The following is a 27,600-nucleotide window of genomic DNA, read 5'->3' as shown; positions in this document are numbered from 1 at the left end:
AGGCTTCGGGAATAATTGGCCTCTATGATCTAGAAATTGGCCACTGGGCTGTAAAATACCAGCCACTGGGAAAGGCTCTTAATTCGGACTGGTGCTTTGATGCAACTTGACTCTGGTCTCAAGGTTGCGCAGGGGCTGTAATCTCTCATTAGTGCTGTGATGAGAGGAGCGAGCCTCCTCATTAGTGCTGAAGCGGAGGCACCAAAGCTTTCCAGGCTCCCTCCTCCTGGCAAATCAAAGAGATTCAGCCCGCCTCCCACACTGGCACAGCAGCCCCATGCAGGGTTTCTGCAGGCTTCGGTGCTCCCTAGCTGGCATTTTTTCCCTTCTCCCACTTCCCGCAGCGATCCAGCCCCCAGGCTGTGAGCCACACGCTGGGCTTGCAGCTTCATCCACTGCTGGGCCCCTTTGCAGGCACCCTCCTCTGTTTCTGATGGAAAAAGTGCTGTGTTTTTTGTGCAGTTACCTTTGTTTGAGGGCCATCAGAGGTACAAAGGTGCAAATAAACCTTCTTATTTTGGATTGTCAGAATCCCTGTTCCCCTGGTGCGTATTTGTTTTAAGGACAAAGACACAGGGAGAGAAGGGAATGAATGAAAATTTTCACTGTTCAACAACTTGCTGTCTGATTGGCAGCAGAAAGAAAGCCATGCAGCACACTGTCTCAGCTTCATATAGATAACATATTTATTGAAAATCTGCTTCACCAACAATGGTGAAATCATGACCAAAAATTACAAAACATCATAGTAGTTGGCTTTATAAAAATAAACTGCGGAACTATGTCAAACTCATTTGTACTAGTCTCTCCTGCCCCCTCCCTCCTTTGATGAAGTAAGTTATACTGTTCAGCGTTAAACCATTCTAGAAAACTGCATCCTATCCAAAAAATGCACTTGCGTTTCCTTAGCAGAGGTCCTTAAAGTGACTTTTCCCCCCGCCCTCCCCAACAATAAATATAGAAAATAGCCTCTAACAAATAAATTTTAGTTTGGTCAGCTTACAAAAAAAGGTCCATTTTCTCCCTTGTGAGATATGTAGTGACTAAGCAGCCTGTTCAACAGTATTCAAGTCTTTGGTGGGTTTGGCTGCTTAAAGCTGCAGTTTTATGTACAAACGATCAGCTGAGGTCCTTTTTTTCTCTCCAGAAGCCAAAGACTGTGAGATGATGTCAGATGTATATCGCCAGTATGATCACCTTTGCTGGGAGTGATCAACCATCCAGGAAAGCAACCACTAAAAGGAGGTCATCTTTGGCAAGCGAGAGCTTTCACACAGAAGGGGTCTTTGGTGGATGAACCTGTTGCATGAGCTGTGGCCGCTTCACTCGTGGTTTCCGTCTCTTTGGCCTGCTCTTGGCTTTGTTGATCTGCACCACAAAGAACGCCAGAACCACCATGGCACCGAGAAAAGCAAAGACTGGAATAGTCTGTCCTACGTCCTGGTTGTACCGTCCGGGCATTATACCTAGAGAGGCAAAGAGGTTTGCGGCCACACAAGCTACAGTCAGATTACATTTCAGACAGGAAGATTAACAATTGCAGACCAATTAGCAGAAATAAGACAGGATGCTAACTAACTTCACAGAAAAGCACCGGCATTTCCACCTTGACCTACTTGGGAACATGAAAACATAACCCAAATTTCCCTTGGAACAAGAACCTTCTGTTCCTCATGCTGTAAGAGAAGTGATTTTGCTCCTGCTCAGAGACTGCACACACGGTGAGGACATGCTATACAACCCTTCCTTTTTAAAGGCATCATTTGGTCTTGCAGTTTCGACTGGGAAAAAAACGTGTGAGGTTTTAAGTGGCTTCCAGCGGGACACGCAGCACCGAGCTTGTAAGGAGCTGTTCCAAGTGCTCTGTCATTTGTTAGGATAACACCTCCCCCACAGCACTGTTCAGACAAATTCTTCTGGACTCTGCTTTTACATCTGTGTGCTCACATGAGAAATTCTCATTAGCAGGAGGTATCGTCACAGCTCCCAGCGACAAGAATTACTGCTGTCTACTACTGGTGCCAAAACAAACCCAGGCTAGCCAAAGAGCACTCATCAAAATCTTCCTTTCTTTATGCCACACGCGGCTCCTTTCAAGTAAGCAATTCATACGCAAGAATATTTATCTCAGACTTCATCAGTCAGTCTTATACAACACAACCACACTAACATTTGCGTATTTTTCACAACCGAAAGGAAACGTGTCCTCCCTTGACCTAAAATACTATCTTTCAAATCTTTTGGTACATACCTCCAGGAATGTCCCATGCTCCACTTTCTCCAGGGGACAGCGGTCTCACCTGGGGTCGGTTCTGTCGAAAACTGGGCAGAGCCACTTTATCAAGGTCAATTGACAGTAACTTTTGATGTTTCCAAAGGTTGCTAGAAGAAATGTAAAGACAGAGATGACTGCCCACTTACTTCAGTAACGCAAGGAATTTTACAGAAACATGCATTGAAAGTGACGGCTAAAACCTACCAGCTACTCACTAACTTGGACCTGAATGATAATCCCATATGCTCTTTAGGTTTTGCAGCTTACAGGCCTCCCAAGTTCCACTCAGATGTCACAGGGACGCAATTAGACCAACAACTATTTATTAGCAGCTCTCTTTCTTGCATGCAGACTACCCGACATTACCATTAGGCACTCTGCATACAAGAATGGGCTATGTGCTGATGCATTTACCTCCAAGTGACTGACAAATAATACACTGGAAGGCAGAGTTAGGCGAGCTGTCCCAGGAAGTGCTTCAGAAAACTATTTCAAAGGCATGTGCTGATGATGGATTTAAGCATGCACTTGAACTTTAAGTTGGAATCACTCAATCATAAAAAGGCATTGACTTGTGAAGCTATTTTTAAAATCCCTGTGTTTCATAAAATACAGTGTAACCATCAGGTGAGTCAGAATTATTCACTGAAGTGGCATTAATCACTTTTTCCTCTTTACAATCTGGTCTTTCTCTAGGAAAGGAATTCCAGCTGTCATTTTCAAAAGCAGATGGAACAAATAATTTTCAAGCTGAACTCGGAAGCCAGACTTCTTACAGAACTGAAAAACAGACATATACTACTAACCTGGGAGCAGTTTCATTCAGAGGCTGTGGTTTGGCCCAGGAGAGGTGAGGACAAGCAGGAAGGGAACGGGGCTTAGGGTCCCCCAAGTGAGCCTCTAGCACCTTCGAGTATCGATGCAGATGGTTACCTGTGATTCACAGCAGAGACAGACCACATCACAAATACAGTTCCCAACATTTGCCTCCAGCTAAATGGAGCTGCTGTAAAATCAGGAACTCTTTACAGTTACGACTCATAGATAAATCTCAGAGTTGGAATTATTAGTTAATTCTAATTAAGGGTACCGTACAAAACAGTAAGACTGTGCACCTACAGTAAGCACCTACAGCCAAGTTTTGCTGGCCAACATGTGAGACCAGACTTTATGCACGCTCCGTAGCCAGTAACTAGAATACCTCCTAGCAGAATGAGGGCACCGAAAATACTCCTATGAGCAGAACATTTTCTTTAGTCAAATCACAACAGTATCATTACAGATCCCTAAGGCTTGTAGGTGCTCTCTTCTAATAAAACAGCAGAACATCAGAGCTCATCCCGAGCTAACTTTATTGTCAAAGGCCTGCCTGGGTCTTTCTAAATTCCACTCGGACACCCCATCAGTTGCAGGCTCTGCTCATAAGTAAGGCTCCCACCTTCCATCCGTTCCGGGAGAGAGTAGCCTTCTCCTGACGGCGGTCGCTGTCGGTTTTCAGAATGGCTGAGACTTGGAGGCGTCACACCATAGGAAGTGTACTGCAGGAGGGAATCCAGGAGCCAAAAGCAATCTGTGGGTTTCATACACCCAAGCCCCAGAACAAAATACGCATTATGTTACATTTCAAATGGCTCATCTTACTGTTAAGTAGTGTATCATGACATTTATAAGTGCAAGTAGTTTCTAATTCTTGTTATTCTCCTTTTGAAGTTCTAATTTCAGCAAGATGCAACTTTCAACCACTCCTCCTCCATCAATACAAAGACACAAAAATAATCTGTTCACTCTTAAAATATCTTCTTGTGTACCAAAACAGGCTTTTTGGGGAACAAGTCATAAAATGGCAGGTTTCAAATACAGGAATTCTAGTTTGGGCAAGGCCATCCAAGTCCTTGAAAAAATGAGGAGGTTTTCCAGTGTGGAAATGCAGAGAGCTGAGAGCTTCTGTTATCATTTGTTATCATTTCTATGAGGGAAAAAGAGAAGCAACCCTTTAAGAGGATAAAATAATACCTTGCGAAGAAAATTAAGAACCAGGCAGCGTTTTCAGTGGAAAGTTGTAATTCCTTTCCTTTCTCAAGCTTAATATGAAAAAAATAACATAAAAAAGGAAAGGGAGAGCTTCTGGCTACATCCCAGCTAATGGAAAAGCAATACAAACAGCAGCTGTGGGATAGACCAGACCGGGAACCAACATCACAATATACTTCATCGTGGTTTTCCTTTGCACTTCAGCGGCATTCTCTCCTGAAATACCACTGCCTTCCATCCAGAGCCACCTGCTGAACAAGCACTCCACCTGGTTAACATCACAATTCCCTGAAATTTCCATTTCAGAAGTGCAATGACATCTTACCACTGACCGCAAACTACTTTTCTCAGAACCTCTCCTCCCAGGGAACACTTGGCTGGGAATAGGAATTAATCTTCATAATCCTGGTGTCCCTCCCCTTTGATTGTTAAAGAAGTCAATCAGATTTTAAGGATTTATACTCACAAATGTGAGGAATTTACTTCAGTTAAAGTGACTAATGTCTCTACAGGAGACATAGTTGGTTCACAAATTAAAAGCCAACTCTGACGGATTTGAGAGCCTTCCCCTTTTTCCTGCTTCACAGGTCACACTGAATTTAACAGCATTAGGGAAGTCACAAAGCACCATTCTCTATTAACATCCATCCACATCTTCACTTAGGCTCCAGGCTCTTAACAACCAACAGCACGTAGAGGAGGCACTGCTATGGTGGTATTACAGCAGGAAACATTGCAAAGGGATGAGAAATAGCAAAACAAAATCCATAACACTATGTAACATTCTGAAAATGCAATGGGGTAAAAAGTGAAGGAGTCCCTTAGTGGTCTCTTCACAACTTCAACCACGTGTTCATAGTTCCTGGAAATAAAAACATCGCAAAGGAGGAAAAAAAATAAAAAACCAAAACCAACCAGCCAAACAGAAAACATTAAAATCAACACCTAGGTCATCTGTAATGGAAAAACAGGTCAGAGGTGTATAGGGGAAAAAGTGCTCCCACTCATCAAAAGTCTGTGTAACACGCAGCATTCTTTTGTTCCAACTGCACCTTACACCATTTTCAGCAGAGTTCTGCAGAAATGAGATTAATAACCAATCGGGAATTGTTTAGAGTTCCCTAGAAAAGAGCAATTTCTTGTGGGAGTTATTACTAACCCATAGGACACTTGCCTGCTTAAGAAAAACATTTCTTCCTGCGTGTCAAAGCATACACACCTTTCTGTCGATGACTGTCATCCAAGCAATTAGAGTCACCATACAGAACGATTCTGCCACCACCTTCAGAAGGAACTTGGTAAAGTCCCAAAATAGGAACATTTTCAATTACAGCAGTCTCTTGTTTTAAAACTTCAAGACCTAAAACAAAGCACAAACACATTTCACGGCTTGAAAAGCAATACCAGCTAGTCTACGCTGCCAACTTATAAATGCAGTCATGCCACTCTTCATGTCACACGTTTATGAAAAATGTTTTTTAAAAAAGCCATGTTACAGTAACAATGAAACTGCCCCAAGACCCTGATCGTGGAGTTTTCTAACAATGCTGACATTTTCTTCTGTGGAGAACTGAAAAAAGAACTCACATTGTGGATTATCTTCAACGTTCTTGAATAAAAAAAATCCTAATATTTTCACAAACAAGTTTAAAATCAAAGTGATCTGCCTTAAAAATCCCTTTCTGTTGTTTTAGCCCTTCTACAGAAGGCTACGCACAGTATCTTAAAAATCAGCCATCGCAATGCATGCTGCTCTTTGTCAGTTTATTTGCTGTCATGTCTATCTACATCTACAAGAAAATCTACTATACAACGAAAAAAGAGAATAGAGACATTCCATGAACTATGATATCCGTCTGTTAACGGCAGCTGCGAGACAAGGGCTCTGACTGAACTTGTTTACAGCAGCAATTCAGAGGAAACCTGCCTTAAAGCCTGCTGGGCTTGCTTTTCAGCAGCTCTGCAGCACTGCTTTCCCTTCCACTTTGCCTGTTCTCCTTTCAATTTATGAACAAAGAGAAGTATTGTCTAGTAAGGATACATATTCCCAAAGAATGAAAGAAACATGAGTTTTCCCACCCTTGCCCCTGCTTCAGCCAATTGCACCTGCTCCCCACCTCAGGCACTCTTGCAGCCGGCAGGCAGAGCCAGCTGTCATTGCACCCAGCCCTGCCCTGCTCCCCAGATCAGCCTCTTCTGAAACACCTGCACCACTATCACAGAGAGCAATTTTTGAAGTATAATTTGTAAGTCTGCCTCCGAAAGTACAAATATCTGAATAATAAGCTGGCAACTTAAAACATGCTTGTGAAATATTTACTATTGTAACTTAGATAATCAGTGAATGGAAAAGCAACCAAAGGAAGGTCTTGTGGTACGGATGGGTACATGCAGCAAAACCCAGAGGGCACGTGGCTGTAAATTGCCCTTTGTATCTCACAGGTATCTTATCTCCAGTGAACTGAAGGCTGCTATGAACAGCAAGAGTAAAACCATTTTGGTTTCTTCATGAAATGAAGCCTGTAGAAAGCCATTTTCAGATTAAAGGTTCCCCACCTCTAACACCCATTTCAAAATCCCAAATTAGATGACCAACTTAGGTCACCTTTAGTTTTTACACTGTCTTCAGAAAGCAGAACCAAAACACAGAGCTCTTTTGTTTCATGAATTGGAATGAAAAGGATTCAACAGAGAAAGCAGGTCCAGCACATTACCTGTCAAACACACTGTCTCTCTTTTTCCCTAAGATAACCAAGTCATCAGCATACAGCATTTCAGGGATACTGTCGATTCTTCAAAAGACTCACACGACTGAGTTCCTTATTGTTCCAGAAAATGTCTCCATTAGCCCCTAAAGAACTTTTTTTTTTTTTTTTAACATTGCCTGCTGCAATTACAGCTCTGAATTACTAACCCATAAATAAGATGCTACAATAAAACTAAAGAGAAAGGATAAGCACAGAGAACGTTATCACTCCAGTCTGAAAGCACAGCCTTCTTACGTGCCTAAAATGTTTCCCTGATACCCGTAGGAGACATTTTGTCTAACAAAATCCTCCTTACCTCTATCTTTAGATCATCACAGCTACCCTAACACTCATTCCAAATTCGGCGATTAGATTAATTCCACATATGGACATAGCTCAGTATCATTTACAGTTTGTGAGAAACACAGACAAGGAATGATCCCTTCCCACTGAAGACACACAGAACACACATGGGCAGATGTGTTTACATATAGCAAACATAATAAAAGACTGCATGTATACATTTGGATATTGTTGTACTGTATAAAAACTAAACTATATAAAAGATGTATGCTGTCATATTGCAGCTTCCTCTTCGGTATCCAACTACACATTCTAGACAAAATGAAAAAATACCTACAACAGAATCATGGGATGACTTAGACTGGAAGGGACCTTCAAGCCCATCCAGTTCCAACTTCCTGCCATGGCAGCAATGCCTCCCACCAGCTCAGGCTGCCCAGAACCCCATCCAGCCTGGCCTTGCGCACCTCTAGGGATGAGGCACCCACATCTTCTATGGGCAGCAGTGCCAGGGCCTCACCATCCTCTTAGTAAAAAAAACTTCTTCCTAACAGGTAATTTAAATTTCCCCTCTTTTAGTTTAAAGCCATTCCTCCTAGTCATACCATGTAAAAAGTCAGTCTCCCTCCTGTTTATAAGCTCCCTTCAAGTACCGTAAGGCCACAGTGAGGTCTCCCTGAAGTCTTCACTTCTCCAGGCTGAACAAGCCCAGGTCCCCCAGCCTGTCCTTGCAGAAGATGTGCTCCAGCCCTCCATCAACACATCCTCGATCCAGCCCTATTCTTTCAATGCATTTTTCACTCCAGTCCTTACACTTTTAGACTTTGTAACATTGCTTGTGTATCAACCACAAAGTACTAATTAAAACACAGAGAAAAGAGACTGAAATGCAAACCTTGATCCTTAAAAGTCTGTGTAATTACGATGCCATCTTCTGGAAACTTCGCGATACTGCATCCTGATGCATAATTCACTGGAAGACAAGACAAAACTGCATTTACAGACTAAAAATGACATCTTCCCACCGTAACTCACTCAGCTGTCAAAACAGGTATAGAAAAAAACTCCCAGGAAATTTTCTCTGGATTTGTGCATTTTGTACACGTATTCACAGATAAGGATTTCTAAGCACAGATTGACCTCAATGAAGCGCTTTCAAACCATTCTGTTTAGGACACTAATTTTTTGAACTGAAAAGCTTCACCAACCACAAAAAGAAATGCAGTAGATCACACTAGCATTCATTACTTATAGAGAGAACCTGTCTCCTTCAATCAGTACTGGAGAGTGCACAGAGCTCTCAGCTCTGGTCCTTCTCTGTTAACATACGCATTCCAGTGAACTAGGTCAGAAGACAGAGATTTAAAAACAAAGCATGAAAACATCAAGTGACTTGGACAGAGAAAAAAAAAAAGAAAGACTGGCTAGACCCAGAATGTCTGAAAACAATCAGGTCGTGGACCTGTGCCCTAACCACAAAATCTGAACTTGAAAACAGGAAAGCATACTGACTTCAGGCTACTGCGATTCAAAAGATGACAAGAACAGGAATTTACAAAGCACCTCAGGCTGCTGAGAAACGTCTAAATTGGAACATTCCAAGCAAAGTCTCTCCATTGATTTTTTTCCTCCACAATTTCAAATTTTCATTTAACCACAAAACTAATACCATGACTAAACCAAAGGCCTCACCTTGGCAAATACAGTTTATGGTACAGACAAATATAGACAATACCCCAAGAATACTCTTCAAAGAACTACATTTGGAATACAACCATGAACTCAGAACATTTGTTATCTCATCTGAAAACGTATCAGCCTAGGAAGCAACCATTTAAGCATGCTTATGAAACTTTTCATTCAATTTCAGAGCAGTTCCCTTGACTCTCATTCAAGCTGATCCTCACAGAAACTATTTTCCAGACAAGTTACTGCTCATAGCTTGCATAAACAATGACTCCAGTACTCACTTTCATGACTTGCCATGGTAAAATCGCCTTCGTACAGCCCATCGCTGAAGGCCATATTCCAGACAGAAAGCAGATCATTTAGAGCTGGTATATTAGCACCTCCAGTATCAGGCATCCACCACTGTCTATAAAAATTACAGGGCAACAGAGTTTATTAGTATACAGAATATACTTCTAGAATTTGTATTACAAAAAATCCTCCACATGCAGATTTTTTCCACGTCACTTAAATAATGAACTATATCTCAAAGCCTAATTTAACTACAGGAGCACACAAGCAGCTGTCCCTCTTTGACACCTATGCTTCTGACCAGAAGTACTAATGGTGCAAAGTTCTCAGTACATTCCAGTTTCTTACACAAATTTGCTACAAAAAAAACCAGACTTAGCTTATCTATTCGACAGTGATGAAGCAAAAATCATGGCTGTGCCATTTGCTTCTAGTATTTCTAATGAACCGAAGTGTTACTTGCTCCCAAGCTGCAGAACAGATCTTTCAAGCTTATCATGAAACACGTGGCAACTACAATAATTATGAGGGACTTTTTCAACACTGTTGATAGTAGTTTATTTCCCTTTATATAATATACTGGAGTATTTCCAATATTGGGTGCACAGTCCAGTAATACAGTTTGCAAGCTGCATTTGATTTTTACTCTGCTAGTCTCCAGTCTCTTACTTATTTCTACTGTAAATGTTTTCCTAGGCTTTAAAAGATTACATTACCAAGACAGGGGTTCACAATCATGATAAAGTAGGTAGTTATTCTCCTTAAGCTTTGCAGCTTAAGGACAGTGTTACTCTTGAGGTACTTCTTAGAGGTAGCAGAAGTGGTGCAGGTGATTAAATACACTTATCACACTCGGGGTTTTTAGGACAGTACATCCACAAAATAGCAATTCTATGACATTTTATTTCCCATAGAAATGAAAGAAACAGGTACCTTGTGTTTTCATCGTAAAACTTGACTTTTCTCATCACAGACGTGTTATACCAGTCACTGAACACAATAAGTGAAAGTCCGTTATCAATATCCCTCCTCAGCTTGGTGATCTCTTCAGGAAAATACTCTTCCTCACTGTCCACCATCAGTAAAGTCCCTGTGTATAAAAGTAAAAGCAGCGTTCACCAGGCTGTTCACGCTAATGGGATTACTATTAAAGCAACCCATGCAAAAGTTAACACAAATGAATGTTTTTCACTTTTTCTGCATGTCTGAAAAGCAAAAATAAACAAAAAGAAGTAGATTACTCCTAAATATCAAGCCGTTTCACTTCTTCACTTTCTGACTGCCCAGAGAGGTGGTGGAATTTCCATTCTCAGGGAGAACGCAAATCTTGGCTGGTTAAGAATCTGGACGATGGGGATGGAACAAGATAATCTTTAAGGTCCCTTCCAACCCAAGCCATTCTATGAGAAGCTAGAATGCAGAGGGGCTGGACTTAGCTGTTGTCTTAACAATAGTGTCAGTGTATACTAACTATAGTCTAAAGACAAAATCACTTATGTTCAGAGGAAATTGGCAAATGCCAAGATCACACAGAATGCCCTGCTACCTCTTCTAATTCCAAAGCTTCATTCTCTATGGGTTGCAAGATTGGAACAGATTTCTCTGCTTCATTAAGTCTATTCCCATGAAGGCACAACTCTGAGTAATTCTATTTATAAACATATTAAGAACATTTCTGAATTACATTATTTGCCCCCCGCTGCTTCTGCTGAAGATTTACCAGAGTTTTACCAGAGTTGTGATTAGAAGCCTTCTATTCCAGTTTTTCCTTCATTTGATTTAATAAATTCATTCCACTTCCATGTGCATTTCTGTTCTGTTCCCTCCTTGGTGCTTCCTCCTTCACCTCTACCTACTTACACTCTTCAGGCACAGAAAGCACTCATCTCCCAGCTCAGTCTATTTTAGTAATCCAAATGCCAAGTCTTCCACTCTCCTAGTTTCTCCATTCTCCTAAGGAGAAATGTGAGTTGTCGCTGACAAGTCTACGCATACAAAGCAGACCTGCCCTTGTGGTGCCCTTTCAACTACCTAGGAGTCTCAGAACAGAAACTACTTTGCTATGCTTTTACAGGCTACCATTCCTGTTTCCAGTTGCACATCTGACAACTCAGAAAGCAACGGTACAATATTTACTGAAGAATCAAGAAAAAGGAAAGTCTTCTACTGACATTTCCAGAACTAAAATCTGTCAGGAAAATGCACCCTCACTTCACAATCTATTGACGAACATCCTAGACCGGAAGAAAATATGGTCCTGCTGGAGTTTGTCAGAGCCAACTAGAAGGTCGTACTGGAGCAAAAAAGACCATAGACAGCTTGGTTTGCTCCCTGCCTGGCCAATCTATCACATCTCAAAACCAAATACAGAAGAAACAAACCACACTGGTCTACTAGCATAGAGGGTTGAACGTAATACTTTCCCCATTATTGTATCTACCCACAAATAGCAATGTTTCAAAATATCACTGCTGAGAAAAAAAAAAAAACACAACCAAAAAACAGAATGGACATTCTCAATTCGAGTCTACAATTCACCCATGCTTCTTTTTGACTACACAAAAATCTTCCGGAAAATACAGTTCTGCCTCCACGGGACTACAAACAGAGGGGGCTTTTAACCCACTCAGATGTATGTTTTCCTTCTCATTTTTTCAAGATAAGGATAGAGAACTGTGATAATTCTACTAGACTCCCAGGTAAGCCTCTGCAGCAACACTTTACACCAATTAACGTTAGCATATAAGTAACACATGCTTACCGTACTGACTGGCATCGAAACATGTGAATGGAGACCCAAGAACCTCAACAAAGTAACCCATGCTTCTTAGGTGCTGGTACATGTCCCTGAAGTTTGTGTGGATATGGTCACCATTCCTTAGGAAAAGATAACAGAAAATTGTTGAAGACATTCAAATTTGGCATGCAGAAACCTGATTCAAATCCTGTAATTACAGATTGTTTCCTAGCTCCTTTTCTAAAAGGAGAAGGACTTCTTTGTTGAAGGGATAACCTGCGGTTTCCCAAGCACCATCTCCTCTTAAAATTTTTTTCCTCACTAACACCGGTTCCAAGTGATACAAAGGTTATAACACAGTCAAAGCTAGAGACTGAGAATGTCCTTTAAAAAGCACAGTTCTGTATGTTTGCACCACATCACAGAGGAACACTACTGCATTAAAATCAGGTATCTTTCACAGGACTTCCTGTTTGCTGAAGAGTCCGTAAGAACAGCTTTAACTACTAGCTGGGGGGAGCACACAGGCTGATCTGTAAATTGCTCGAACTCAGAAGTTCCACACAAGTGGTCCTATCTCCATATTTCAAGTAGCCTTACAAAAGCAGGTCTCATGCACTGATTCAATTAATCTACATTTATACATTTTTGTATATTTGGATGCTTTCCCTTTCCGTCCATGGAAGACTTTAAGTCAGCCACTCTTTTTTTTTTTTTTTTGTAAGTGAATGCCACAGTGGCTAATTAAGTGTTCCCCTCAATTCCCTGGGAGAAATCAGGGCATAAGGGAAAGGAAAACATTTACACCATGAAAGCAAAAAACCTGCGTCTTAAATGTTTTAAATGCTTTTCATTTCAAATGAATCAAAACCACAGAGACCAATAACAAAAAAAAAACTGCACAAAGAAAAAGCATGCAGAAGCTAAGACTTTTTCATGGATTTATTAAGAAAACAAAATTCCATGTTACAATCAATAAGGTCAGGGCTCTCTGGCACTCAGTAATGTCATTTACACATCATTAACACGCAATCAAGAAATACTGATTTAATAGAACCTGAGATAAATACCAATCTAATGGATCATTCTTCATCCTCAAATTATCCCTGGGGAAGTATCCTGGAGGATAACGGAGATTATGATATTGATCCCAAAGGACTCGCTTACTACGAGGTGGAGTAGGAATAATCTTCACTTTTATTGGAAGCTTCACCGTTGAAGTCTGCTCCGCACCATTCTTAGACTGAAGGACAGAACAAACCACAGTGAAATTATCCTCCTCTACAGAAACATTCACCAACTGAATGTTGGTGTAACTGTAAAAGACTGGAAAAACGGAGGTATCTACTGTATTTTTACTCACCAGTACCATCAACTAAGAAGAATAAGAGATAACTTTTGCCTTAAATCACTACGTTTTCTGCACTCAACTGCTTTTATTTCCACTCAGAACGTAAAATACTTTCAATATGCTACAACTGCCATTTGGTTCAACTGTTCAAAACCTTAAAGTCTTCTCAAGAACAGTTAACTAGAGTTCTGGGAAAACAATATTCAAGTCATCTCTTTTTCAAAACACATTACTCAGAATTCATAATAAATAAATGCAAATCTCACAGACAGGTTTTCTAATTCTAAAGCACATTCAATTCAAAGGTTAATCTTGCACTCAGTTAAAAGAGTATTATTTGCACTTCTCAGTGTTTTAACCACAATCTAACCTACGCTTCACATTACAGTACCAGATCTGCCCCATAAAAATAAGGGTTTGTTGTGAAGCAATTTTAATTATTAAAACCACCGTCCCTGTCCCTCCTCCCCTCCACCTCAACCCCTCCTCCAAAAAAAAAAAAAAACACAACAAAAGAAAACTAACCTTATTTTCTGCAGGGGATGATACTGTGATCATAACATGACCTTGAGCAATGCCTTCCCAAGATGCTGCTTTCTTTGCTACAGAGATAGAAATTGCCAAGTATCCGGACCAAGGCCATAACACAGGGGAATAGGAGAAAGCCACTTCAATGTTATCCCCATTTTGTGGGAGATAAGGTTGCCAGTCTGGCTGCAAAATGAAGAACACTGAACGTTGGTATAGCAGTATTTGCAGTCAGAATCATCAAATCTTATTCTTCTGAAGATTATGTCAAATTTCAAAATGTACCCAAACCCCAAAAGATAGGTATTGTGACAGTGAATCAACCTAATCATGACAGCCTTAATGATCCAGAGCATAGACTTTCCAGAGGAAGGACAGTAAGAAGCTCTATAAAAAGCATAAGAAGTGCACCCAGTTTAACACTTTGGGGTCTTGTACAAAAAAAAATATTGGCAAAGACATGAAGTTTCCTTTCTGTAACAAATCAGATTATCAGTGTAAGATACTTGGGCTGGTTACACTGGTTGTGTCTGAGCACCACCTTCAGCTAATTATGAGAGCTTCTATACTCTTAAGTCTAAGTTTAAATCTACAGCAGACCTCAGGATTCACAGTAAAACGTTGAACTTAAGCTCGTTTACACTGGCTAGAATTTTGGGATAAGAGACTTTCCCAGTTCACATATCTGTTTTATGTTTAACCGTAAAAAAAATAAAATTCTCCCTAGTAAATCAACAAATTCGTCATAACTGGCATAAAGTAACAGATTTTGCAGCAGGCCTTGAGAAGTCAGCACACTCAGGTAATTTTAACCCAAGTTAAGAGTCATGATTTGTAACATCGGGATCCTTTTTGGAGATTTCTCATGCTCAGACAAAGAGATACGGAAAGTCTATCCAGAAGATCTTAAATGCTAGCAGAGAATGCAAAGAAATCTCAAAGTAGCTGTCAGTCAAAACTGGTTTTTACAAAGACAAAATACTACATGCCCCTGACACCACTGCATTGCTGGAAAACCTGCAGATAGTTTCACGTGACAAACCTAGTCTGGGTGCGTCCTTTAAAACCAAACATTCTGTATCTCCTGCTCTCACCACTAAGAGTGCTTGTATGTTCTATCAAATGTATTAGCTAAAGTAATCATTTCTAGGAAGCTTTTATGAACATAGTTGGGTCTTGGAAGAACGTTTAGTCTTACCTTGTCTACAATTCTCCCAGTGACTCCCATACCATTAAGAATAGTAACATTAACAATGGTTGGCATGCCTCCATAATATATGGGCTGAGAACAGTAAGGCCACATGTAGGGACATTCCGTCAAGTCAATATAGCTTGGACTCAAACTACAGCAAGGATAGAGGAGGCAAAATTTAACAAAAGAAAACAACAAACAACAACAAATTGAAGTACAAGCCACTACACAAAACTGACATATGAAAAAATTACTGATAAACATGCCCGTCACAGCTACTCTGTCAAGTGCTCACCTCACTTCTCAAATGTGTCCCAAAATCTTCCCTTTCTCTCCCTTTTTTATTTATTAAGATTTGAGAGTGTTGTTCTTATTTTGCAAAACTAAAACCTAACTACTGCTTCATTTTGTTCTAGGTTGCACCATGCATAATGCCACAGAGTTTAAACTGATCCTAGAAGGGAAAATAAATTTAGCTCTGAGACTTCAAGCCCCTACACTGCTCTAACTTGGGTAGTCAACACAGTGATCTTTCATCGCCTGTCAAAATTCATGCTTCCTGATTATGTAAGAACTATCAAGTTCACTTTGTTGCATAAGCACAGATTGCTCAACTGTATTACATGCACATCATCTGCTCTCTTAAAGAAATATAGCAGATTACAGTGTACTGTTGATTAATCGAGGATTAAAATTAACCTGGCCTGTGGTTTATAGCTGTTGAGGATCTGATAAGCTCTCAGAAGATCCAACTTGCCATGTCCTTGTTCAAACATGTTGACTCCAGGAAGTCTACGTGCTGATGCAATAAGTGCCTGCTTCATACTTGCGGGATTTACCATTTCACGTTTCTGAACTGTGCTGAAATGGGAAACAATGGGTCACTTTAGGTGCCTAGTTTCCAGCTAGTCTTGTTTACCATTTTGCCTTAAGCCGCCGTTTCACTTCAAGAAAATGCAAAGAAAAATTAGGTTGCTATGAACAACATCTACTTGATTTCTCACTGCAACAGTTGAAGATGAAAACAGGAGTGACAATTTTACAACACTTCTCTTGGAAACCAATATTGTATCAATTTTTCTCCTTACAGCGTGCTCCATGACCAGTAGTCATTACCAGGCTCATATTTTTATATGGTAAGTAAAAGATTCTGAAAATCTAAGCCCTTGTAACACGCTGTGATCTTTTGTTGCACAGCTCGTTCAAGGTGAGGGGGATAGCTTTGTTGTCCAAAGAAAACTGCATAATTTTACAGAGGAATATGATGATTACTTCGAATTTCGGACAGATTTTTTCAAATAAAACATCCTTAAGTAGCAACAGTGACAAACACAAAGCAGAGACTTGTAACTCCTGCCTTCCTTTCAAACTCTTCTGTGTGCAATAAGTGAGTTACGCAACTGGGTAATAACCATAAAAGCCATACATACTATAAAAGGGGTGTTCAGACAGTTATCTGCAACATACAAGTGCCTACTTTGAGCAGCTGTTCTTCTACAACACAAGTGACAAAAGCAATTAAATATCATTCAACACTTAACAAAATTACTTTGCAAAACTGTTCTCCCTAGCTATATTTTCAAATAACTAATTATTCAAAACAGTCCTCATGTTTTTCCCAGGAAAGTTAGAGCTAGGCAGACAAGGTAATGTCTTAGGTAGAAGAACAGCAATTCTATCCCTTGAGTTTTTTGTCCTACATGTAAATGCAATTTATTTTCATTTGGTGGGTCCTCTTAAGAGTTTCTTAAGGCCCTCCTGTATCCTTATCTTTTTAGGGGCTGTTAATAAAAGCTTACCTTACTAACAATGTGACAGCACCTGCCACTACAGGAGATGCCACACTTGTCCCAGAAAGAGAGCGGCATCCACCTTTCATACCAGAACCTCTCACTCCAGAGCCGTAAGTAACAATATCAGGCTTCACTCTGCCATAACCTCCAGGCAGCTCCTGTGAAAGAAAATGGATGGATCGGTGCCCTAATACATAATGAACACTGGCTGTTTCATTTGGGCATTTAAACTACCGTAAATAATTCAGAAGTAAAATGATCAACTAAATCAGCTAGGATTCAGCATCACAGAATGTCAAGTAACACCTATAGAAAGACTCAAACCATTTACAGCAACTCCTCAGCATATCGACCCAGGAATGGTAAGTCAACAAACACTCCACAAGTTAAGCATGAAACTACTAACAAAACAAAAACCCCTCTGCTACCGGCTAATGAGAAGCAGAACAAAGGAAAAAAAAAATACATCAGAGTCTTCAATCAAGATTACAATGCAATCTCATCTGAAATCAGATGTGCAGTACGTGAACCTCAGTTCAACGGTCAACTGCAAATTGAAAGGATATCAAATATGCACAGTGTTACATATAGCATCTGGAAAGGCTAAGAGTTTTCTATTAAATGAAGGACAAGAGCAGAGATCTGCCCATACAGGGTGCTGTAATTCAAACGATACTAGGCATTTTACAAATACATCAAGAATGTCAAAAGTGATCAACTTTAATGATGAATGATGAGTAATAAACTTCTTGCTTCAGGTCTTTCATCAATCTCTTACAATTCTGATATCCCATGAAAATTTTTATCACTGTTTACGCTATCAGCTGCACGAGATTACCTCTCTGAAAAAGGCTCCCTTTTTAAAACCTTTACTCTAGCTACAAATGTGGCTGGCCATTGTTCAAGTATCTTACCCAAGTGGTCATTCCCCTAGATGAAAAGCGAGCTATATTATCTTCAAAGTCAATGCCACCTACTCCAATCACATCCATCTGATCAGCAGGGTTATTGAGAGTCCTACAACAAGTTGGGAGTTAGCAAGACAATAATAAAAAAAAGAAAGACCATCATTAAAGCCATAAATTTATACTGACAGCAGAAACATTGTCATCAAATTTTTGTCAGTCTATCTTTCTAACTTCTTCAGAAACAAACTTTGGTCCTACTTGATTCCATTATGTTCTATGACTAAAAGCAACTTTTCAGGCACTTAGTAACTCCAGAACTTACACTACCAAACCACTTTTCTTCCAGAAACAACAAAATCTGATTTTAGGCATTTATTTTAGAAATATACCACAAATCATTCTGGCTTGAGCATTCTGTGTTCTTTAAGCCTACTGTGTACTCAAAGATGTCTGCTCATACTAGTGGAGCAGTATCAGTCGAAGTCCTGTCACTCCTTTCCTAACTTTTTACTGTCTGAATAAAAAACATTCACCTAATTCAAAAATGTATTCAAAAGCAAATGATGAGAGAGAGGAGAGTGTCTAACTTAAGTCACTTTCTATAAATACATTAGAGCAAAAAGGAGAAGAAAATACTCTCCAGAGCAAGTACAACTGCTTTCAAAAACACAGAACATCATACTTGCTTTTCTTTAATGTGATCTCTGAAACTTACCCATACAAAGGGCCGTCATTGCCAATAGCAGAAACCATGATCACATTGTTAGCTGTCAGTTCCCATACCTACAAAAAAAAAAACATTTTTAATAATGTTCTGCTGCCAAAGAAGGGACTTGAGAACAAACACTAACGCCACGGGGCACGATGTAAGCAACCAGTTAGTCTACCTCTCTTTCTTACTGAGACTAACAAAATAAGTACATCTCACCGGTATATTCAGCACTAAGTGCCAACAATTCTTAAGATTACACGATCAATAACAGCCTTCACAGCTCCACTGCTAACTGTACTTACTCAGGTTGCATCAAAGGAAAAACTGCCTGTAAGAAAACAATACAGAAGACCAAATCAAATAACTCTGAATCCCCTGCAAAAATTATTCAGGGGTGAGTACTGAAGTCACTGTCAAATTAAATTTCAATGCAGATTTTAATAAAAAAAGAATTTCTATGCTTCAGCACCCTTATTACCTTTTTCAAAGAAAAATTTCACCCTTTTAACATAATTCACTTAATGATTTTTAAGTACATATCAACAATTCAGGGAACTATGACACAATGATAAATACCTAATTCCATTTTAACCTGAAACAAATCTCTACAAAGGTGAATCAACTAACCATACTTTTTACTTATTTGTTCTTAACGATTTGCTGCTAAATTCATTTTTACCATGAGACAAATTAATTATGCAGAGCTTTGAAAAAGCAGAGCTGGATTTCAGTTAAGTTTCTTCCACTAAAGGTCCAGCTAGTTGACTGCTTGTCAGTCATGCTTCCTGGCAGTACCTGCAGCATTCTGTTATAGGGCCTGTTTCTGCAGCTCTGTGAATACTTGTGAGTTTGTGTTGGTTTCTTTTTTACCCATTCCCTGAAGATATACCTAAAAGCCTATACACCTGTACAGAATTTTTCTCATGCAAATGAAACTCCTCAGTACTGATTGCAGAACCAGAACTTATCAGGAGCGGTGGTAAACAAGCAGCTCTGCAAGTCCAGGGATACAAACAACATGGCCATGGAAGCTTTTCCTTCCTCACACCAACCTTGTCAACAAATGGATGATCCATGAAGTCTGGTCCACCAATACTTAGATTCAACACATCTATCTTCTTTAAAATTGCATAATTAAAGGCATCCAGAAACCAAGATGTATATGAGACCTACATAAGAAAGAAGAAGATAAAAACTATCATTGGAAAATCCAGCGATTCCATGACTGTACAAAGCCTCAGAGAGAGAAACAACTCAGAAATAAAGCACAAAACTAACACTGGTCTACTAGTATTTACAGTGCTCAGTATATTTATGAGACTGTTTTAACACTACACAGATGAGATTTCCACGCATAATTTCTGAAGAATATACTGGATTTGGAAACTTTAAGAAATCTTGTAGTAACCTTCTTTTAAATAGAAAGAAACAGTATATGTATTGTATCACACGCATCAAAGAAAATGTATCAACATTTACAAGCACTCGCAGCATTCCCCAAGAAAAGGATTTAAACAGCATTAATCTGAAAAGACATAAATTAAAACACCTTTAAAACAGCTACCTGGTTATTGGTGAACACTCTAAAAATGTGCAGCTCTGCATTTGGAGCAAACCCCTGGCATTCTCTCATGCTGGCTATCACACCTGCTACAAAAGTCCCATGGCCTAAACCTGTCACAGACAGAAGGTATCAAAACATGACGTTAGAAGCCAAACCATTTCATTTTTAGTCATTTTCATTGTTAAACAACACCTATAATAAAATCACATCAATTCAACAGACTTTAGAACAAACTGCAAACACATGGTTCAATCCTCGTCTTCTTGAAACAGATTTTAGTACTGAGTTTAGAGAGGCCAGAACTTCCAGCACTATCTAGCTAGACAACCAGCTGACAAAACTCAGAGTGATACACTCTCTCCTAATTGCTACCAATGGCATCAAGATACACACAAGGCAATAATGTGAGAAAAAGATTATCTTCGCAAATGTAAGATACAAGGCCAACACAGGCTTATGCAAACTTTTTAAAAGATTTTTTTTACCTGGACTCTGCAACAATCACACTTCATTAAGGGTGAAAAATAAGACAAGAAAGTGTATTTTTCACTCTCAAAAGATAACGTGCCAGCTTCTTTATGGGACTGCCTGCACTATACTCATGTGCTCAAAATCTGCCTGCCCAGTAACCATCTGGGCACAGTACTACTAGAAAGTGCAAACAAAAGAATGCAATCACAACCACAGTGCAAAGAAACAAACACCATGTGTGATATAACTATGGAGACGCACTAAAGGCCAAGCAAGATATGCATATACATTGAAATCTAAATGCATTAAATTGCCAGCTTACTGACTGACCAAGACCATATGAAATTAATAATCTGTGAAAGCACATGGTCAAGTTACAGTTGACACATGAAAAACAAACACAAACATACTGCAGAAGATAAAAGATTTTTCTGAATGTTGACTGGCGTGAGCCAGCACATCATTTGTTGATGGGAACTATATAGATTAGAAAAATTGTTACCAAAAGCTCCCAACACTCGATTAGCTTAGGACTGCACAGTAAAGAGGGAAAATACTCTTCCCCCCTAAGTATGGAAACACATACAAATTGTGAAATAGCAAAATGCATGTTTTCTTCCTCTGACATTCTTCAAAAGCTATGAGGAAATACCACATATGATTCAATGAAGACACAAGCAACATTCTCCTGGAATCTTTACATTATTTGCTGAATTTGATGAAGAGTACAAAACTTTCCTGATACTGCAGAATTAAGCGTAAAATCTCAAGATACGTAGCTTCAATGAATGTTAGCAGACGTGTTGCCACCCATCAGCAACAGTGGCTTTACAATACGAAATAGCACACTGTCAGAAACTCTCTCACCAACAGTGCACAGTAACTCACCATCATCCAAGGTTCTCTCGTTAGTCCAGTTTGTTCTCTCCTTTACATTTTTGAAATGCGGATGTTTCTCACTCAGTCCAGTGTCAAACACTGCTACTCTTACACCAGCACCTATGACAGAGAAGGATTGATTTCTCTGATTCAGCTTCATAACTAACATGTTCAGTTAAGTGAATGAAAACTTTTACGTTCAGTGTACTTTACACTTTGCAAATTTACTGACTAAAGCAAACTTCCTGCTCCATTTCAGAAATTCAACCAAAGATACTAAACAGGACTACTTCCTCTTGAGAACAGTATGCACACACATGAGAGCACTCTGTAACAATGCACCTCAAAAGAAAGTATTGCTCAACCTTTATGGAACTGGCATCCAATCAAATTAATACATGTAAGCCAAATAGTGTTTCCTTATGCTTCACTTGTTTCTCAGAGGTAATTATTCTAAGCCAACAAACAACAGCATACCTGTGTAACCCATCTGCCAGAGGACATCTGCCTGCAAAGTCTGAGCAACTTGGCGAGGGATAGCTCTCAACAAACGCCTGCTTGAATGTCGACCTGTTGCATGCCAGAAGCCAGAACCTAGAGAAAGACTTGCTCTTCTCAAGGGACGAGACGACTGCCATTTTTGAGTCCATCTAGTTTCATTGCAGTGCAACATAGGATCAGCTATATAGAATTAAGATTAAGGAAAAAAAAAGCAGTATGAAGAAAAACACAAAAGATTTTCTGTTTATGCGAGTATCCACACCATAACTGTTACAGCAAAAAAATTAGACAACTATCCATTTTTTCCAGATATATTCATGCCTTCAACAACAGTGAAAGCTTCAGTTTTTCCTACTATAGCGGCCAATAAACCCTGTTAACCAACTACTGCAGAAGAAATGTCTCTACATTGTAGATGGATTCATCACCACACTTTTAGAAATGCACAGCAAGACTTTGATAATTTCAAAGGCAAAGGATTAGATTACTGTAAGTTAAAGAAAAACTGCAGGGCACTTTTCATTTGTGTAATGCTAAGCTAGTCTTAAATTTTCCAAAGCAGATCTCAAGCAAACACATAAAAATTACTTACTGTCTGAATATTTAAGTGATCGGAAGACCTTCCGCTGAGGAGTTACTCGCTTGATGTTTGGATGATCTTCCAGTGTCAGTACGCCATCCTTCTGTTTCTCATTGATCTGAATCACTTCAAAATCACTTGGATAGTCACTGGCTGGGTTGTTGCGAGGTACAATCCTCCAGTTCTCAATATCACTGCTTTTTAGTGCACTTGAAATGAACTTACTTCTAGCTTTAGCTGTGAAGTATCCATTAAAAGCCACAATATACTCTGGAATAAGAGCACAGTTTATCAGAACTGATGTTTAAAGCAGCTTAGTCATGCACTCAAGTCACCAAATATTTCTTTTTCTTTATCCAGAATAAGTAATCACAATTTGAGGCACTTTTTTTTGTTTGTTTGTTTTACAGGTCTGAAATTTATTTCTGTACTACATAAAGTTTTTGCATGATGAAGCATGTAACATATGATAAAAGTCGTTGAAATGAAGGCAGGATTGTAAATAGCACAGAAAGGTGAAATGACAGGGGAGAGCTGGGGAGGGGGAACAATGTATTGAGTTTTAGGGAAATTACCTACACCAGCTACGACATGCACAGAGAACTAAGCTGGTCCCAAGAGTCCGGCCCTTGATCTGGACTAGTAACTTGTGGGTGGACCGCAGACCCAGCATGCACTGCCACAATCACCTCAACAAGCCCTCTGCTAACCCATGGGCATGTCATTACTGACATCTTGTGTGTAAACGCCCGGACACACACAGAGAACTCCACTATGGGAACAGATCTGTTATCAATTACCATGACAAACTGAAGACAACTTAGATGCTGACATCTGATAGAGTCAAATTAGTTTGTTACATGAACCTACAGTTTCAAATACAGCAGGGATCTTGTCAAAAATGGCACCTGAGCATTCTGTAAGAACCACAAATGCTAAGTGCTGATTGTTCATTCTTCCTCCACAATGCTTAGCCATTCATACACCACACCTATCTTATATCTATCCCGCAGTTCTGCATGCACACAGCTGCCACATCAATACAGATTCCACTCTATACAATGGTATCTATCTTTCCTTTGACTCTTTGGTGGCTAGCTCTGTTCAGTATTGCAGACCACATCCAATTCAGCACCCCCCATATTTGCTCCTCTCCACAGTTACCCTTTGCCATCTCAGGAGCGATACCAGCCTTAGCTTGCCTTTCATTTGCTCCCTCTGCACACACTTTGCTACTTTTCCATGTTACTTTCAAATGCTTTCTTGGAAAAAAAAAAACCCACACACACTTCCTTGCCCTTCTCACTCTTCTGAGCAGGTCAAAGTGAACAGTGACTGAAACACAACTAAGTGACCGCACTGGCTCACCTGAGCCTCTATGCTCTATTTTCACTTTTAACACACTCTTTACTACCCCTTCTCTTTCTTTTCTCGTTCTTCAAATTTTGTGCACAGTTAAACCACGAACCTTTGTAAAATTCTTTCTCAGTTTGAATGCAGATAATTCAGAAGCTCCACCTGTGCCTCTGAATATCACAACTACACAAACACCGTGATTCATTAACATGCACTTGAACATTCCATGATTTATTTTTCTTTACTGCTCAACTCTATTACCATGCTCCACGACTGTCGAAGTGAATTCCACTTTCAAAGTCAGGCGAGAACATCCAGGACATATGCGAGCCTCATGAGACGAATTCCCTAGTCTGGTACTTAAGTGTTTTTTCCCAAAGAGTAAAATAACAACCAGAACAAACCATATGTTTGCAAACTTCATGGTCATAGAAGAAAATGGTTTCAATCCAAGAATTCCATATATTCAATTCACACTTTTCTTCCTTATAAACTAGTTCATTTTTGTTTCAGTAAATGCTGATTTCACTGTGCCGTTCAACTGGATATTCTTAAAGCTGTGTCTGAAGCAAGTACAGATTTCATTGTCTTTTGAGGTAAAGCCTAATAAACAGGTTCATTTCTTTCTCCGTTTCTTCTCCATTTTGTATTAAATGATTCGATCACTCACAATATGGTAGCTGAGTCCTGTACTCCATTTCGGATAGCAAAGTTAACTCCCTAGAAGAATTAACAAAGTTGTTTGCAAGCTGACCTGCAAGGCAACACAGAAAATAGTTAGATCCATGTTTATGCAAACATATAGCCTGAAAAAGCACAAAATAGAGATTCCTTCAGCAGTTAGCATTAGAAATAATAAAGAAAAAGTTGTTCACATGTTTCATCAAGTAACTTTTCAAGAACACTCGAGTCTCTTCCTGGTTCACATCAGGCATCTATCTGTGAGACGCTTGGGTATTATCTTGGCAATAGAGCAGATAACAATGACAGTCGAACTCCACTGCCCTTCATGTAAGCAGAGTAAAAAAAAAACAAACCGACATGCGAGGCCTATTACAAGGAAAAAATAAAAGCAAAATGAAGCATGATAGAAAGTGTCCATGGGTACTTCAAGAAGCATGGTGGCGGGTTGCTTTTCTCCAGTCAGGAATGCGAATAATGGAGATAATACTATGGTATGTAATTTGACACAAGGAAAATCAGGCTGCGGCTGGCAAGGACAAGAAATACCACCACCGGAAGCAAATTTTTAGTTCCTACGCTTGGAAGAGATTATCGGCCTGAAAGGAGGCTTTCAGACTTTCCTGAGCAGGAATGTGGCTTACGGCAACACGGGCACCTGAGAAAACACGATCAGGGCATGCAAGTGTGAAGTTAAAGAACAACATGGAAAATGTTTTTCACATAGAGGGGTAGCTTCTTCCTGTTGCGTTCCAAGGCAGAGTTCATGAAACACTGCGATGCAATCCTAACGTTGAACCAACAACAGACAGTAGAAAGGCCGTCAGGAGAAGAGGAACCTTTCCGCCTGGACTGCCCCACAGCCTGATGCACTGCCCAGCACTCCCGCGGGCCGCCATGCCTAGCGCGGGAAGCCACACCGCAACTTCCTGCCGCTACCGGGGCTGTTAACGCCTCACAGGGCACAAAGCAGCACCGAGGCCGCTGTCCCTCCCGCTCCCCGCCCGCCGTGCTCACCATGCCACAGCCGGCCCCGGGACCGCCGCCGCCATTTTGTGCAATGTTTACCACGGCGCTCTCGCGAGAGGCCCAGAGCTGCATGAGGGGCGGGCGCATGCGCACTGCGGCACTGGGTGGAGGGGGTGGCGTTTAGTAGTTGTGTCTTTTACCGAATAGCGAAAAATTGTGTTCTTCTGCGTACTGAAAATAAATATAAAATCAAAGAATTGTTTGTTACCACTTTTGAGGACATGACTGAGTAGGGCTTAGCGCCTGTGAGGAAATGTTAGGATATGCTGTTGGTAACGTGGAGTGACAAAGCAAGCCCCGCAAGGAATACAGCAATAGCTTCATAATGGTATTTAAGTCTTAGATAAAAAATAATGTATTTTTCACTCGGCCTTCTTTAAATCCCATTTTCAAGTACACGTAAGTCATTGCAGGTGTATTGTGTGCTCCTAACAACATACAGTTGAAACAAACAGCTTAAAGTGTGGTCAGCTGCAGACAGAGTGAGCCAACAAGTCCCTGCCCTGATCCCCCTTCGCTTCCCTCCCGGCCCACGCCCTGCTCCCTCCTTCCCCCAAAAAGCAGAGTACTGGGCTGCAGGAACGCACTACGAACAAGTGATAAAGAATCACAGAACCGTTAAGGCTGGAAAAGACCTCTCAGATCGCCAGGTCCAACCCCAGCCCACCCCCACCATGCTCACTGCCCATGTCCCTCAGTGCCACATCCCCATGGCTCTGGGACACCTCCAGAGACAGTGACTCCCCCACTTCCCTGGGCAGCTGTGCCAGTGCCTCACTCTTTCAGAGAATAAATTGTTCCTAATATCCAACCTGACCCTCCCCTGGTGCAACTTGAGATCACCGCCTCTCACCTTATCGATGATACCTAGGAGCAAAGGCCACCCCCCTCAGCCCCACCTCCTGTCAGGGGTTGCAGAGCCATTAGCTCTCCCAGGAGTGCCTCTTCTCCAATGGACACATCCCATTCCCTCAGCTACTCCCACAGGACTGTGCTCAGATCCCTCACAGCTCCACTCCCTTCTCTGGACACACTCCAGGGCCTCTATGTCTTTCCTGCAACCAGAGGACCAGCGCTGAGCACAGCACTGAGACGCAGTCCCACCAGGACTGTACAAAGGGAAACGAGCAGAAATAAGAGTTCATCCTACATACCACTCAAGGATCTGAAGATCCGAGCCTAAGTAGAGTTGATTTGTATTCCCAGGCTGGTTTGCAGCAGCTCATCTGCAGCACGCCCAGCACACAGGCCGTGCTGCTGGAGTTCAAGATCAGACATGGGCTGCCTGCTCCACGGTATCTGCTGCTCCAAAAGTAATGCTGTATATTTTAAGATATTGTCCCATAACGTCAGAGGCAGATGGTGGTGGTAGGGCAGTAGAGGCCGAACCTTCCCACTACTATCCCATTACATGTTGTTGCCGACACAGATGGTAGCAGAGGGGCAGTCTGACAGAACGGTGCCTGACTGGAAGTGCAGACGAGGCAAAGGGATGTGATTGAATTCCTCCATGTGAAAAAAACGGCACCGACATTCACTGATGCTTGCTGAATGTTTATGGTGACACTCATATGGTGTATATGAGTGGATGTAGCACAGTGAGGTGGTGTGTTTCAGCAGTGGTCACCTCAGCTACTGCAAGCATGCAGGCTCTTGTTCATTGACAGAAAAAATGCAGAGCTAATGGCAGCACCTAGGTTAAAAAAAAGTTTTTTTTTTTTTGTTTGTTTTTTTATAGCTGAGAATTTGCTCTATCAAACAGCATTATTGTGTTCTGTTGTAGCTTCCATTGAAAAAGATAAGAGGCGTTACTTTGGGAACAACCCAAACAACGTAGAGACTTCAGTTTTGCCGTGGGGACAATGCCAGCCAGACCTTGGGAAGTTTGCCAAGCTGTTTCATTTCTTATTCTGAAGCTGGGCTGTGAAGGTAGCCAAAAACTGTTTTCTGAAAAATTTATTAAGAGGAAATGAATCTGTTTG

The 27,600-nt window shown here is 40.7% G+C and overlaps 1 protein-coding gene across 1 annotated transcript; it reads right to left on the bottom strand.

Annotated features, from left to right (window-relative positions):
- MBTPS1 (membrane bound transcription factor peptidase, site 1) lies at window positions 664-25,747 on the bottom strand. Its single transcript, XM_021408483.1, has 23 exons — window positions 25,607-25,747; window positions 24,170-24,662; window positions 22,565-22,822; window positions 21,949-22,152; window positions 21,481-21,591; window positions 20,122-20,231; window positions 19,610-19,726; window positions 18,561-18,628; window positions 17,852-17,954; window positions 16,944-17,095; window positions 15,844-16,005; window positions 15,151-15,295; window positions 13,950-14,138; window positions 13,144-13,316; window positions 12,098-12,213; window positions 10,270-10,426; window positions 9,327-9,451; window positions 8,252-8,329; window positions 5,526-5,666; window positions 3,714-3,845; window positions 3,082-3,208; window positions 2,252-2,382; window positions 664-1,466 (listed from the first exon to the last, which is right to left on the bottom strand). The coding sequence occupies exons 2-23, from the start codon at window positions 24,336-24,338 to the stop codon at window positions 1,270-1,272; spliced, it is 3,165 nt and encodes a 1,054-aa protein (XP_021264158.1). The 5' UTR covers window positions 24,339-24,662; window positions 25,607-25,747; the 3' UTR covers window positions 664-1,269.

Source organism: Numida meleagris, chromosome 10 (assembly GCF_002078875.1).
Source record: "Numida meleagris isolate 19003 breed g44 Domestic line chromosome 10, NumMel1.0, whole genome shotgun sequence".
NCBI classification, from domain to species: Eukaryota; Metazoa; Chordata; class Aves; order Galliformes; family Numididae; genus Numida; species Numida meleagris.
Note: the sequence above shows the minus strand (reverse complement) of the source record. Positions and strands in the feature narration are given on the sequence as shown.

Excerpts from the sequence above, each read along its gene's own strand:
- MBTPS1 (XM_021408483.1), bottom strand. The coding sequence starts at position 24,338 with ATGACCATGAAGTTTGCAAACATATGGTTTGTTCTGGTTGTTATTTTA. Across the intron at positions 19,727-20,121 it reads GAGTGTTCACCAATAACCAG|GTCTCATATACATCTTGGTT; the intron begins GTAGCTGTTTTA and ends TTTCTTATGTAG. Across the intron at positions 14,139-15,150 it reads CTGGGAGAATTGTAGACAAG|CCAGACTGGCAACCTTATCT; the intron begins GTAAGACTAAAC and ends TTCATTTTGCAG.